The sequence below is a fragment of the Coenobita brevimanus genome, chromosome 86 (genome assembly GCF_032717465.1).
Source record: "Coenobita brevimanus isolate Jiangsu-jjx chromosome 86, ASM3271746v2, whole genome shotgun sequence".
NCBI lineage: Eukaryota > Metazoa > Arthropoda > Malacostraca > Decapoda > Coenobitidae > Coenobita > Coenobita brevimanus.
Window position 1 is genome coordinate 2,926,208 of NC_137039.1, and position 16,591 is coordinate 2,942,798.

At 40.9% G+C, this 16,591-nt stretch overlaps 1 protein-coding gene across 1 annotated transcript; it reads right to left on the reverse strand.

Annotated features, from left to right (window-relative positions):
* Positions 1-10,133: 10,133 nt before the first annotated feature.
* Positions 10,134-16,087, reverse strand: LOC145410760 (uncharacterized). The gene is made up of 4 exons (XM_080280864.1): positions 15,923-16,087; positions 14,969-15,751; positions 14,734-14,797; positions 10,134-10,228 (listed from the first exon to the last, which is right to left on the reverse strand). Exons 1-4 carry the CDS (start codon positions 16,085-16,087, stop codon positions 10,134-10,136), a joined length of 1,107 nt encoding a protein of 368 aa, XP_080136990.1.
* Between the last annotated feature and the right edge of the window lie 504 nt (positions 16,088-16,591).

The following is a 16,591-nucleotide window of genomic DNA, read 5'->3' on the forward strand; positions in this document are numbered from 1 at the left end:
TTTTTTCCTTTTTGGTCTTGTTAATACACATTTCCTCCCACTCGAACTCTATTGTTTGTATAACCCTTGAGAACTGGTGGTATAGAGCTTACCTAGTAGTTTGTTAATGTGTAACCTTAGAAGCATTTGGGGGAAATTGCAATGGCTGGGCTTGGGTTGGCCGGGTTGGAGACTGGCCCCGCCATTTTTTGGCATGCTACCACTCTTACCTTGACCACTTGAAATGTAATAAACGCAACCGAAGAGGCCGCTAGTGGAAGTCTCCATCAACCTGAGTTCCCGACCGTTCCAGCACACACTGGTCATCAATAGTGACTTGATTTCTGCCCCTTTTGACCATGTAAAAGTCTGGATCGCAGAGGTGACAGTACATGGGAGCATGCCGTAGTGTTTTTCAAGCAGCCGCACATGTCAGTGCTTTTGGATTTACTTCAGTGCCATGGCGTCCTACGGCAATGAATCTGACTTGGATAGTGACTTAGAAGTGTCTGACGATAACCAAACACAATCTTACATAACTGTGAGCGACTCTGATGAGGAGTACATGCCTGAGAATGACAATGAAGTGAGCGATAGTTGTGGGGAGAGTGATACTGATTCTGATATCAGTTTGGCCTTGAAGTGTATCACCCCATCCCCACCTACTTTTGACCTCCCTGCTGCCTACCTCATTCTTCATGGATCTTCTTCATACTTACAAGGTAAATAATACAATAATTAATCTCTTCCTTATTCACTGATTTATATCTCTATCTACTATATTTATCTGTATATTGTATGTTTACTACATCAGTTGGTTAGACATATATATTATGTCATGTACATTATTTTAACATCATAAACACATCTCGTGGTCAATATCTACTTACCAATACAAAAATAAATAATATAAAGCAAATAGAAATGATGTAATGATAAAATAAATACTACCCCACAAGAGAGCCACGCCTGGGGGAAGTCGGTTTGGCAGGGGGGGTAGCTTAGCAGGGGAGGGGGGGGGAATGTGGTAACGAAGGGGTTAAATTGGCAATCCAAGATGAGATAAAACGTGTTCTCCCTCACTTGTTAGTGAATGGCACCATGCCTGTTTAAAGCCTGATTTCTTCTTCAAGCTTTGCCTCATTCATCATAACTATATAATTGTTCTCACACCTGAATGTATTGTCAGGTGCCACGTGATTAACCCATCACGACCCGACCGATTTCCTCTCTTCTTCATTTCTGCAACATTCGCGGCCTTTCCTCTAACTTTCGCTCTGTTGAGCACCACCTCTCCTCCTCTAAACCTCACCTTCTTTTTCAAACCGAGAGGCAACTGACAGCAAACCCTTTTCTGTATCCTCCTACTTTCTCTATACTCATTTCAAAGCCAAAGGTGGCTGTTGTGTATATATACACAACGACTTATCTTGCTCTCGTGTTCCTGAACTCGATTCTTTTGAATTCTCTACACTGCCTTCGGCTTTCCTGTCATTCTCTAAATATATCTGTGCTGTTTACTTATCCCCTAATTCAACTGACTATAAAAAGTTCTTCGACTATCTTACTTCTACGATGAAACACATTCTATCCATTTCTCCTTTCTCTGAAATCTCCAGTCTAGGAGATTTCAATGTTCACCACCACCTACGGCTCTCCTCTCCTTTCACTGATCCACCTGGTGAACAAGTCTACATCTTTTCTATCCTTAATGACCTAAAGCAGCTTGTACAGCACCCTACCCGTATCCATGACCGCCTTGGAGAGAGCTCCAACATACTTGATCTCTTCCTTACAACTAATCCTTCTGCTTACTCTGTTAATCTTTTCTCTCTGTTAGGCTCCGATCACAACCTTATTACCTTAACCTGTCCTATCACTCCGGTACGGCCTGTGGACCCTCCAGGGAAACGTTGTCTGTGGCATTTTGGAGCCGCGGATTGGGAGGCCCTCAGGCAGTACTTCCTTGATTTTCCCTGGAATGATTATTGCTTCCATGGCCGGGAGCCATCTGAGTGTGCCTTGCGCATTACGGAGGTTATTCTCTCGGGCATGGAAGCATACATTCCATTCTCATATCCTCTGACTAACGCAAGAAAGCCTTGGTTTAATCATGCTTGTTCTAATGCTGTCCGCAACAAGGAGAGGGCCTACAAAAGGTAACGGAGCCAACCCACCCCTGAATCACATCATCTTTATGTTTCTGCCCGGAATCCTGCTAAATCTGCTCTTCGCTCTACTAAAAATAATTTCATCCGTACTAAATGCTCCCAACCCTCCAACTCGAATTCTTCCCACTCCTTCTGGCACCTAGCCAAAAACCTTTCTAACAACTTTACCTCATCATCCTTCCCTCCTCTTTTCTACTCTGATGGTTCTGTAGCTATTTCTTCTACTGATAAAGCAGATCTCTTCGCACAGACTGTCTCCTCCAATTCCACCTTAGACGATTCCGGTGCCGTTCCTCCATCACTTTCCCCCTCTGACTTCCTCATGGCTGACATTAAAATTTCTTCAGTTGATGTATTTTCTGCTATCACTGCCTTCCATACTAACAAGGCATATAGGCCTGATGGAGTCCCTCCTGTTGTTCTCAAGAACTGTGCTTCTGTGCTTACACCCTGCCTAGGCAAACTCTTTCGCCTTTGTCTGTCCACTTGTACCTTTCCTTCTTGCTGGAAGTTTGTTCTCATTCAGTAGGTCCCAAAGAAGAGTGACCAATCCCAACCCTCCAACTATCGTCCAATTGCTTTAACGTCCTGTATTTCAAAAGTTTTCGAGTCAATTCTCAATAGAAAAATTTTAAAGGCATCTTTCCTATCACAACCTTCTTTCCAATCGTCAGTATGGATTCCGTAAGGGACGCTCCACTGGTGATCTTCTCACCTACCTTTCAGACTCCTGATCATCCTCCTTTCGGGACTTTGGTGAAAGCTTTGCCATTGCACTTGACATCTCAAAGGCTTTCGATCGAGTCTGGAATAAATCTTTAATTTCCAAACTGCCCTTTTACGGCTTCTATTCTTCTATCTGTGCCTTCATCGCTAGCCTCCTTTCTGGTCGTTTTACAGCCGCTGTTGTAGACAGCCACCGTTCTTCTCCTAGATCTATCAACAGTGGAGTTCCTCAGGGCTCTGTCCTATCACCAACTCTCTTCCTTTTATTCATCAATGACCTTCTAAGCTGTACATCTAACCCTATCCACTCATACGCTGATGTCTCCACCCTTCACCTTTCCATTCGGTTCCCGCAACGCCCAACGCAGCAGTTACTTCAACAAACAAGGGATGAGGCTATGGCACACCTAATGTTTGACTTGGCACGTATCTCTGATTGGGGTAAAAATAATCTGGTTGTTTTTAATTAATCAAAGACTCAGTTGTTACACCTATCAACCCGACAGAATCTTCCACAGGTATACCCACTAATGTTTAATAATATTCAGCTTAATCCTGCATCATCCTTGAACATGCTTGGGGTTTCATTTACTCAGGATTTATCTAGGAAAGATCATATTACATCTCTTGTAAAATATGCTTCCAAGGGATTGGGTGTGCTAAGCCAACTCCGTTCTTTCTTTACCCCTGCACAATTGTTGACTCTAGACAGGGATTTTATCCACCCCTGTGTGGAGTACAACTCTCATATGTGGGGAGGCTCCTCACATACAGCTCTTCTCAATAGGGTGGAGTCAAAGGCTTTTCATCTCATTAACTCTCCTCTTACTGACTCCCTTCAACCTCTGTCTCTTCACCGCACTGTTGCATCTTTATCTCTTTTCTATCGCAACTTCAATGGTCATTGCTCCTCTGAACTGTCTGTATGCATTCCTTCACCTCTACGGCGGGCGCGTAGCACCCGTCTAGCAGCAAACTCTCGTCCCTTTTCTGTCCAACTCTCTAATGCAAGAGTTAACCGTTATTCCCAGTCCATCATTTATGCAACAGGTCAACTCTGGAACTGTCTCCCTCTGTCTGTATTTCCTGCTACCTATGATCTCCAGTCTTTCAAACGCAGTGTGTCTAGGCATCTCGTAATGATCAGATCTTGAATTTGGCTCTCTATTGTATTTTGTTTTTCTCTTGGAAGGAACTGTTATTGTGGGCTCGTGGCTTTTGGTTCCTTCTTCCTTGAAAAAAAGAAAAAAAAAAAAAAGTGATTAACCCATCACGTCCCGAACGATTTCCCACCTCCTATATCCCCCAATCCCGAGCTATTTTGGAAAAATTTATTTTTGGCTAAAACCTGTTTTTGTTGAGAAACAAAGGAAAATCACCAAGAAAAGGCTTACTGGGGTCCATAAGTGGTTAGAACAGGTGAGCCTCCCCACGTCAGGTATTGTATTCTGTCACTGACGTGTCAGGCTCTCATGTTTTCTATGGTAGGTAATTTGGGGAGAAACAATAAAGAACACGTCTACATTTATTGATTGGGAACTAATAAACAATCACAACAAGAATATAATGGTTTTCACTGAGATATATAGGAAAAATATGCACTGTTCCATTGTGCAAGCATAGCGAGTTTGGTCACACTGGTTACACGTTAGTTGCTAAGTTTCTTGTTTCATGAAACATATCATTTTTCCTACTTGCATAATACTGTTTCAATGACATTTTACCATTTTTTGCATTATGTAAATGTTTTCAGCTGTTTATATTCCTTATTTAGATATTTAGCATAATTATTGTGCATATTTCCCTACTCAGCACACTCGCTATGACTTCCCTCAACGTACATTACATTTTTTTTATTTTCATATTATTGTTTCCATGACGTTATACCATATTTCAAACAATGTAAATGTTTTCACTTATTTACATTCCTTACGAGGATATTTAGCGAAATGCTAGCGCATATTCACGTAGTAAGCACTCTCGCTACCACTCGTGTTTCAACTTATATTTTATTTCTTCAATTCCAATATACTTCCCCATTTTCATTACACCCGTTTCCACATTATACTAATATTTACATATTTACAGGCCTTGTTTATATATTTTATTTCTTCAATTCCAATATACTTCCCCATTTTCATTACACCCGTTTCCACATTATACTAATATTTACATATTTACAGGCCTTGTTTATTACACTGAGCATCAGAATATCGCATCTGTATTCACTCGCTAGGAATGTTTCGACTTAGAATATATTTATGCACTTAGATAATAATTTTCCACTTACAATACACCCATTTCCACTTTATACTACTACAGTGGAAGCTCGATTATCCAGGCTCGGATTATCCAGCTTTCGGTATATCCGGGCCATGACCCAATGGTTCAGTGGTATAGTAATTCATAGAATTATCCGTACGATAGCTCCGGTTTAAACAGGAAGCATCCAGTTTCTAGGGAGAGAGGCATGGATAAACCAGAGAGAGTCTTGCTCACCCTGCCCCCACCCACACCTCCTGCTCACAACTCGATCACAAGGGTGGTAGGATGGAGTTTGGTGAGGCAACTGTTACTCCTGACGTAGCCTAACCTTGCTTAACTACTTAATAATTTAACCTAACCTGGGCTCCAGTTGGGAAATTGGGAAACTAAATCCACTTTTGTGTACGATGAGTTTCTTCCATTATGCCCGAAGCAATCGTAGGTACGGCTTAAAGAACATGATAAAAGAGAAAATCTTTCAGCAAGAGAAGGTAATTTACTACCCTCAAAATAGAAAAACACAGAAAACAAACTGGAGGAATATGAAGTGAATTGGTGAGGTCTTTAGGCTGTATGCTTAGACGAAAAGTAATGGGTTTCCTAGTTTTAGGGAACGAAATGAAACAAGAATGTCTGCTAATCAGAAAAAAAAAAAAAATACTCATCTCATGTGTTCTCGTAAGTTAGCATTGAGTTCTGCATTTTTCGTTAGGTATCGCGCCTCCAAACACATTTCGGACCAACAGAGCATTGTTATTTCTTCCTCTTACATTTACTGTTCACTCTTTTGTTCGTTCTTAAGTGTACTGTATGTGTGAAAGAGAGAATTAATACAAACAATAATGCATTCCATTAACCCCATCATAGCTGTCAGCCTCGAACAATGCTTTACTGTACTGGTGTCAGGGATGTTGGGTTAGGGAGAGCTATAAAAAACTGCGAACAATTATGGGAAGGGAACGAAGGTCACTGGTATGTTTTCACGACCCCTCTACCATCTCAAACAATCAGGCGGCCTGCCACTTCATCTCAGATGTTTTCGCTGATATGTTTAAATGCTAATGTAACATGCACCCTAATTATGAGTAAGTTTCTTCCATTATGCCGGAAACAAACGTAGGTAAGGCTTAAGGAACGTTATGATAATAAGAAAACAAACTAGAAAAATACAAAAACAAACTAGAGAATATGAATTGAATTAGTAAGGTTATTACGCTGTATGCTTGGACGAAAATTTAAGAGTTTCACAATTATAGGGGACGAAATGGAACAATTATGTTTACTAATAAGAAAAAATACTTTCATCTCAAGTGTTCTTGTAAGGTGGCATTCAGTTCCACATTCACTGTTCGATGTCTCTTCCCAACACATTTCGGACCGACAGAGCATACAGTTATTTCTGCTCCTTACAGTTAAGTGTACATTTATTGCACATTCTTTTGTTCGTTCGTGTATGTGTGAAAGAGAGTATTGATACAAACAATAATGTATTCCATTAACCTCTTATGGCTGTTAGCCTTGAACAATGCTTTACTGTACCGGTGTCAGTAACGTTAAGTTAGGGAGAGCCATAAAAACTGCGAACAATTATGGGAAGGGAACCAAGGCCACTGGTATGTTTATACGACCCTACTCTACAATCCCAAACAGCTCGGCGGTCCTTTCATCCCAGATGTTTTCGCCGATATGTTTAAATGCAAAAGTAACATGCACCCTAACTTTATGTTTAAATTCTAATGTAACATGCCCCCTAATTTTCTTTCACGAATCATAACAAATCACAAGATGGGTTTAGGGAGTGAGGGGAAAAAGCCAGGTGTACCAGACGAAGTCTTTTCACATCTGTAAGAAAAAGAAACTGACTTTATAACTTTGAAAAAATGGTTTCAAGGTCTGCCACGGGAGTACACAAATTTCTGAACTCACGAACATTGAGTATTTGAGGGGGGTAAACATACGCTTTGCTGTAAGCAGTAAAAGCACCTTACCAAATCAGTTCATCCTGATAGTCTGTTATATTTTTCTGATTATTTCTGGGTTGGTAAATAAACATTTCTTGTTAAATCTTTCCCCGCTGTTTTTATCTGTTCTGGTGTGACGACTCTTTGATTCGTTAACGTAATGGCAGAAGACACTGTTCTAATCTAAGTGTTTAAACCTGGCCTAACCTAGCTTAACTGCACTTAATAATGTAACCTAACCTAATCTTCAGTTGGGAAGTTGGGAAACGAAGTCCACATTTGAGTACGATGAGTTTCGTCCATTGTGCTGAAAACAATCGTAGGTACAGCTTTAGAACGTGACGATACTAACAGGGAGGAAATCTTTCAGTAAGAAAACGTGATTTACCGAACTGAATATAGTCTGAAAAATACTGAAACAAGCTGGAGGAATATACATTGAACTGGAAAGGTCTTTCTGGTACTTAAGTGTAAATTTACCGGTAAATAAATCAGTCTAACAGTACAGTACTTGTGTTTCCGCCGGATTAATCGTGCTTTCGGATTAATCAGGCACCCCTTAACACCATATAGCCCGGATAATCGGGTTATCTCTGTATTTACATATTTACGGGCCTTATAATTACACTGAGTGTCTGTATATCACATTTTTTCCTGAGTATGAGTGTCATATTGCATTCACACCATATTAATACTGCATCAAGGTGTGATATTCACTGAAACAAGGGTCAATGCAGAGACCCACGTTACACTCAACGCACTCATAGCGGGTGTCTTTTCTCTGAGTGGTGGGTCTCACATGGGAATTACCACACACGACACCTGCGTTGGGGCCTTGGTCTATTTGGCTGGGGAGGTATAGGAGTGGGAAAATGGCGGGCAAAAATTCTCAGGGGAGTCTGGGCAGTAGGGGTAGTGCATGTGCGTTGTTGGGTCCTCTCGACCGCATACTGGGCTATAATCTCATGGCCAAGCTACCTCAAACCCTTCAAAGGTTTCCTGCACTCCTGCTGTCATGGCGTGCAGGTGGTGGCAATTGAGGGCAGTTATATCGGGCAGGTGAAAGAAGTGCTTCTTGTACTACTTCATTGTGGTCCTGGCACACTCGACAGAGGATAACATGGAGTCAGACTGGTCCATCAGCCACATGTTGATGTTATAAGCACACACTCAGGTTTCCAGATGCGGCACCTCCTCTCGCTACAGTAATCCACGGACTTTGTATGGTGCATCAATGGGCGGTGAACCGTGGACAAGAGGCAGACTTCTCTGTTGTGGTTCCACACTGTAGCTAGGATGCTGTTAGCCTTGAAGAAGACCACCTCATTTTTTTCTAGTTTCCGCCCCACCTTGACCATGTGACGCCGATTCACCTTGACGGTACCACAGAGTCCCATGTCGTGCACGTGTAGATAACGAGCGAGAAGAGGGCTAGTGTACCAGTTATCCAGGTAGAGGACATGACCATGATGAAGGTACTCTTCAATCACTGTCTTTACCACTGCTCCAGACAGTCCAATACTCTGATATTCTATTATGTGCACCAGTGTACAAGACTATGTCTTGCACATAACCAGTCCTACAATCACACATAACAAAGATCTTGAACCCAAAATGGTGCCTGTTGCTGGGTATATACTGGCAAAAAGAAATATTGTCTCTCCACAACATGAGACTCTCGTCTATGATAAGGTCTCTATAGGGATAAAATGAGGAACGGAATGTTTGCCGTAGGTGAGCAAAAACCAACCTAATTCGCCTCATCTTATCAGTGTCATTTGCATTGGCAAAATCATCAGCATCGTAAAAGTGGAGGTGGCTTGGAATTTGCTGATACCGATTACGGCTCATGATCTTGCCAAATACAGGTGTCTGCATGATAGGGTCCGTTGTCCAGTATGCCGGAATTCTGTTTTTACATAAAATACCCATAAAAAGTACCAAGGTAAAAAATACAAACATCTCTGCCAGGGAGACAGGGTAATCATAAATGATCAAATGCTGGCTCCTTGTGCCCAGTCGTTCACTCTCAAGGCGCTGGCTGCTAGCAAAACGGTTGGTTTGTTCCACAATCTGCTCCACAAAACCCTCACTGAAGAACAGGTGGAAAAAATCCAGCCTGGTGGAACGGTGAATCCCAGGAGCCGTGCAGCAGCGCGCCCCTGCTCAGTGAAGGGGTGAATGATGGGAGAGAAATCACTGCCATCTTCCCAATTCCAACTCACATTAGCCTCGCCCCCATCGTCAGGGTGGGGAGATGCTGGTGGGGGAGATTGGGGAGGAGGAGTGTGGAGGGCTTCCCCACTCGCACTCCTCTTCCCTCAGCCTTTACCCTTCCTCTCTCCCTTACCCTTACAGCCTTGGGGAACATCAGGGGGCTGTGGGGAGTAAGTCCGGGAATATTGGGGAGCATAAGACGTGCCGGGGAGTGGCTTCATCTCATTTCCCCGCTCTGTCACCACACCACGTGATTCACCACGCACCCTCACTGCCCCACGTGATACGCTTCGCTGCCTCGCACCACCACATGAGAGTGATGACTCACTCCCGCCACTCTCACTTTCAGTGACCGCCCCTACACTTTCAATTTCACTCCCCACTCCCTCCACGCCACTTCTGCCCTCCCCAAATAAAACACTAGGCCCATACCTCATAGAACGGCATGCTGTGCGCTCGGGGCCGCGATTGTGATGATCTCGTGGCCGTACCACGTGGCAGCACGTCCCACGGCTCAGTCCTCGTCCTCGGTTTCGGCCTCCACATCACGTAGGGGCTGCAGAGAGGTGATTGCATGATGTTTTGTTGCAGGCTGGCGCACTCTCATGGCACGATAAGTGACGTAACGCTGCTTCCTCGGGGACAGGACCTCCTCATCACTGCTGCTACTTGCCTCTTCCTCTGGTTGTACATAATCCTTGTCTGCCATCTCATCATCGAGGGGCGAATCACTGTTGCCTGTGAAGGCGTCCAGGGCTGCTTGAATTTGCTCCTCTGAGAGACCACTGTGCGCCATGTCTGACCTGGGTCACTGCTAACAGGTGAGTGACTGAGCTGAAATTGAGCGCGGGTCTCGCGAGGTAGCCGAGTGTCCCCGCCCCGTGGCAGGTAAGAGAAGGTCTCCCGACCCTGCGTACCCAAAATCAAGCATGAGATTTGAAAATTGTGCAAATTATGAACCTTGCAATAGACGAGTTTCCGGTCAAAATTTTTTTGAAGTTAGATACTTCTATGGGTAAAAGATACACAGAAAATAACTATGTCAACTATTATTTCGAAAAGAAATGTGCAGAAACATGAAAAAATAACAGATAAAGTAGCCAAAAAATCACGTGACTCTGAAACGGCCTGTGATTGGCCGTGACATCACTACTCACACTGAGGCAGCATAGTCTGCTTTGTTTACGTTTGGCCAACATACACTGTGTATATTTCTGACCTCTAAGAATGTCCAGTGACAGAGGAATAATTGCTAATGTTTCGTTCCAATGTGTAAGTGCACTGACAAAAGCACGGTAGGGAAATTATTCCTCTGTATACTAGCCAAGAACAATAAATGAAAACAGTGGTGGCTGGATGCTCGTCGGAAGTTCCCAGTGCTGGAATGCAGTCTTTACTGTTGTGAAAATATTATATTCTTCACCATATAAGTTCATGCATACCTAATTATCTGAAATTCAGTAAAAAAAACTACGCTTAATTTAACTATTAATAGAATATTATGAGTCAGAGTGAAAATGTTCTAAAGTTAGTGGGTATTTCTACTTTAGATCACCAACATGCCTTGACAGACTTATATTTTGCACAGATACTGATTTAAAGTGCAAATAAATGCACTTGTATGTTAAATTAATATTTATACAAAGCAGAAGTCTGCCAAGGAAAGCTGTTGAGCTAAAAGAGAAACACTTCCACTAATTTTTGCGCGTTTTCGCTGTGAATCCGGATTTTTTAAAAGGTAAAATTAAATACAAAAATTTGACTACATTTCGGATAATTAGGTGAGTATGTGTAACGCCGGACAATTTTTATCCCACCGTTATTGTTCATCAGTGTAATGCCAGGTATTTTATCCTACCGGTTGACACCAGTGTAACGATAGGATTTTTTTTCTTCCCACCGTTGTTGGTCCTGTTCAACTTACTCGTTGATAATACAAATGGTACTCAACTTAGTCTCCCCTCAATGACTGATAAAATATTCACCTCAGTAAAAACAAAGGGGGGGGGTAGAACTTCGACTTTGAATGATAAAGGTTAATTGTTTAACAGATAGTTTTGGTAGCGTTTGTAGTTTTGGCTGAGTTGAGAATAAGTCAGTACCACGTGTGTTCGGCTGCTCCCAAAGCGGAGGAATCTTGAACTGGAAGGGGAGTGAGTTATGCGTGAGAGGACATAATTCCCTTGATTGGGTATAAAAATGACATACACTTTACTCTAATAATTCTATACTGGTTAATCAACAGACATTTTGAATTACGTGACCTTTAGTCATATGTAATAGGGTTGTAAATTAAAACCATGGTTTCAGCGAACATCATACAATATTGTCACCATGCGAAACAATTGGAATATTCAAGTGATTTCTGAAGTCATCATACCACACTCTTTATTATCGGTTATTCTTGGGCTTGTCAATAGCCTCAAGACTGGGACATTTATTGGCATGAATTGTCTTTTCGGGCTGGCATAGGGTACAGCTACCGAACCAAAATAATCACTCGTGTTCTGTTTCGTCTGTGTAGTATAATCTCATCATACAATTCACTAATAATTCACAATCACTATCAATTCATAATTATTAATAATTCATAATCCTCATTAATGCATAATCACCAAAAATACATCATCACTCGGGCTTGTTTAGCCTAAAGGAACAACTCAAAAATCACATTTTTTCTCACAACCACTAAGTTCCCTTCAACGCTCCCAATTTTTCTAACACATCAATATAAGAGAAAGAAAATGGTTGATGAGTTTGAATTCGCCTTTCCATTACATGACCACATTTTCAAAATTCTATACCTTATCCACGAAAAAAAAATAAAGTTCACCTGATTGATTCATAATACCATTTCTACTACATTCAGTTTATAACTATTCATGGGTAGTGTAAGTGTGTGTGTACAACAAGTCTGTGGGTAATATCACACGATGGCCTCGTGCACATCCCCGACGTCACGGTGTCTGTGAACTGAATCAACGTCTGTTACCCACCAGGGCTTGGTAACGAATGTCTACGTTAAGCTTTTAACGACATTACTTCATATGGTTCACGACAAGTAAGGATTAAACAAGCAAGGGGGGGGGAGAAAGGAGGAATGTGTACAGCTCACCTGAATCAACGTCTGTTACCCACCAGGGCTTGGTAACGAATGTGGCAAGTCGGGCACCAAGGGATGCCACTGCTAGAACAAATGAGATTGTGTTTTTGCGATATGGTGGGTTTTAATTCTCTTTCACTATTTATATAGTAGTGCACACATGACGTTAGGACTTTTGATTGAATTGGGGAAAATTTGGGATTCAATCATTACTAAATTTAAATACTGAATTTACTGCCATCCCGCCTTGAGTTTGGGGTAGCTTATGCCATCTAGTGATGGTTAAGGTAAGCGGGACTATTTGGTCCTCACAAATTACATTATTTTGGCTTTTTTTGACTATTAACCTTACATATTTGGGTTCTAGCAGCTTCATTAGTAAGCATTTCACAACAATGATACAGAAAGAATTGCATACCCAGTATTGTTCTGTTTAAGGTTTAAACTTGGCGCCCAGCAACGACGCACAAACAAGGGGAAGGTTGCACGCATCTGTTATACATTACTCTACCAGATGGATGAATTCCCATAGCTCAACACTCACAATTACATCACCCCTGCATAGATACAGAGATGTATACATATAAAAATAAAGTTAACCCTACATCAATCATTAACATATGAACTACTACTTAGGACAGGAATTTATAGACTAGTATTCAGATTACACCCTATCTAACTTAGAAATTACAGTACCTCTAAACATATACATGAATACTAAATTTGTGGCATTACATATGAACCTCTATGGTAATAAAATCTATAATACCAATTAATACGTGCCAATTATTTGGTGTTGATTCGGTAAATGACCGCCGATTCGGTATTTCGTCACACTCCCCTGAAGTATTGTACTGTAGTTCAGGGTCACTGAAACTGTTTTTTTCAGAAAACTAATAATGAAGTTATCAAATATTAAATATGAGCATAATACTATTATAAACTTATACAACTGATTCTGTACGGTATACATTTAACACTTTCCACCTCATGAGGTACGAGCACCGTCGGGTATGGTGTAGCTGTAAGCTACATCTGGTCGATTTCACCACAATTTACTTACCTAACAGGTACCATCCATTTACACCATGAAAAGTATTCCTTCACAACATACCTGAAGGGGATAGTTCAGATCTACGGTGGCCATGCAGGTACAACTATCATATCTTACTGGTAAAGTATTGTGTGATGGATTGGAGCGTCGTGCAGTGTGAATGCTGACGTCATCGCCAACATGGCGGCTCCTTCCCTCCAGCCGCAAAGAATTAAAGTTATCACGTCGTGTTCAGTGCAAATGATAAATTAAATTAAAAGATACATATACCGTAAGTTTTTAAGTACATGGCAGAGTGCACTGGCCATGTTTACCCAGGACCAGCAACATGTCTATTGCGCGACGTACCAGTACGTCGACGGGACTGGCTGTTACAAACGTTGTGACGTACCCATACCGTCGATGGGACGCCTTGGGTTAAGAATTTTTTCTGAACAGTTTTCCAGTCACCACAAATTCAAATTTTTCACTCCTGAAATGATACTGGAGAGAACTTAAAACTATTTACCCCATTCATCAAACTTGTTTATCTTCACTCCTTAATGAATAAAACAGTGTCAGATGACATCAACCGAGTCAACCGTTTACCACATTAAGCACACTAGAAACTCTTCCCTGCACAATGACGTAATAGGTGTCTGGTGAAACTGCTTCTCTGATAAAACTGTTTACCACATTCATCACACTTGAAATTCTTCACTCCTGAATGAATTAACAGGTGTTGAGTGAGATTACACTTATGTGCAAATAGTTCACCACATTCATCACACTTGAAATTCTTCACTCCTGAATGAATTAACAGGAGTTTGTAGAGAGTACCTTTCTGTGTAAACTGTTTACCACATTCATCACACTTGAAATTCTTCACTCCTGAATGAATTACAAGGTGTTGAGTGAGATTACGCTTCTCTGGAAATTGTTTACCACATTAATCACACTTGTAATTCTTTCACTCCTGAATGAAATAATAGGTGTTGAGTGAGATCATGCTTCTGTCTAAATTGTTTACCACATTCATCACACATGAAATTCTTCAATCCTGAATGAATTAATAGGTGTTTGATTAGACTACCTTTCTGTGTAAATTGTTTACCACATCACACTTGAAATTCTTCACTCCTGAATGAGATAATAGGTGTCTGGTGAGACTATGCTTGTGAGTAAATTGTTTACCACATTCATCACACTTGAAATTTTTCACTCCTGAATGAATTATTAGGTGACTGGTGAGATGACCCTTCACTGTAAATTGTTTACCACATTCATCACACTTGAAATTCTTCACTCCTGAATGAATTAATAGGTGTTTGCTGAGATTACCCTTCAATGCAAATAGTTTACCACATTCATCACACTTCTGAAATTCTTCACTCCTGAATGAATTAATAGGTGTTTGGTGAGACCATTCTTCTGTGTAAATTGTTTACCACATTCATCACACTTGAAATTCGTCAATCCTGAATGAATTAAAAGGTGTTGAGTGAGATCAAGCTTTCTGTGCAAATTGTTTACCACATTCATCACACTTCAAATTCTTCACTCCTGAATGAATTAATAGGTGTTTGGTGAGACTAATCTTCTGTGTAAATTGTTTACCACATTCATCACACTTGAAATTCTTCACTCCTGAATGAATTAATAGGTGCTGAGTGAGATGACTCTTCTGTGTAAATTGTTTACAACATTCATCACACTTGAAATTCTTCACTCCTGAATGAATTAAAAGGTGTTGAGTGAGATCACGCTTCTGTGCAAATTGTTTACCACATTCATCACACTTGAAATTCTTCACTCCTGAATGAATTAATAGGTGTTTGGTGAAACTATTCTTCTGTGTAAATTGTTTACCACATTCATCACACTTGAAATTCTTCACTCCTGAATGAGATAATAGGTGTCTGGTGAGACTATGCTTGCGAGTAAATTGTTTACCACATTCATCACACTTGAAATTCTTCACTCCTGAATGAATTAGTAGGTGCTGAGTGAGATGACCCTTCTGTGTAAATCGTTTATCACATTCATCACACCTGAAGTTCTTCGTTCCTGAATGAATTAACAGGTGCTGTGTGAGACCAACCTTCTGAGAAAACAGTTTACCACATTCATCACACTTGAAATTCTTCACTCCTGAATGAATAACTGCATGTTGGGTAAGACTGTTCTTAAAAGGAAATGCTTTACCACACTCTAAACATCTGAACTGCTCAACTTCAGCTGAGGACACTGTGTCCAGGACAGTCTCATTGTCACTGAGGAATATTTTGTCACCCACCTCACACTCTGACTGTTCTTCCTTTACCACCTCCAATATTTTGTCACCCACCTCACACTCTGACTCTACATCTGGTTCTTCCTTTACCACCTCCAATATTTTGTCACCCACCTCACACTCTGACTGTACATCTGGTTCTTCCTTTACCACCTCCATTATTCTGTCACCAACCTCACACTCTGACTGTACATCTGGTTCTTCCTTTACCACCTCCAATATTTTGTCACCCACCTCACACTCTGACTCTACATCTGGTTCTTCCTTTACCACCTCCAATATTTTGTAACTCACCTCATATTCTAACTTTACATTTGGTTCTTCCTTTACCACCTCCATTATATCATTCCTTCCACCTCTCTCAACTTCCACTATACTTCACTTACTCTACCTTGGTGTTAATCTTACTGTCTACCACCAACAGGATGACTTACCCTCATTGTACCCATGCTCAGTCATCAGATGCTCCCATTACAATGAACAGTGTCAAAAATTCATCACTATTACTGGATAATAATAGTAAATATATAAAATGGATAAAATTTCAACACATAAAAAATGGATAAAATTTCAACACAGACTATTATTCCTTCAACCCTTTGGCCACGACCTATCATTTCTCGGTCATTCCCCTGGTTGCGGCCTAAGTCCCTAAAAAATTGTGCTAATTATATTGTTACTTTTCCAATGGGAAATGACTGTGAAGTTCTAATTTTTTTAGTGTGATAATGGTAAAAAATGCACATTTCTCTACGAAAAAACTTTAAGGCTATAAGAAAAAAATGTGAAAATTAATTTTTGCAATTGTGTGCTTTTGCAATAATGAGGGAATTATTTATGACA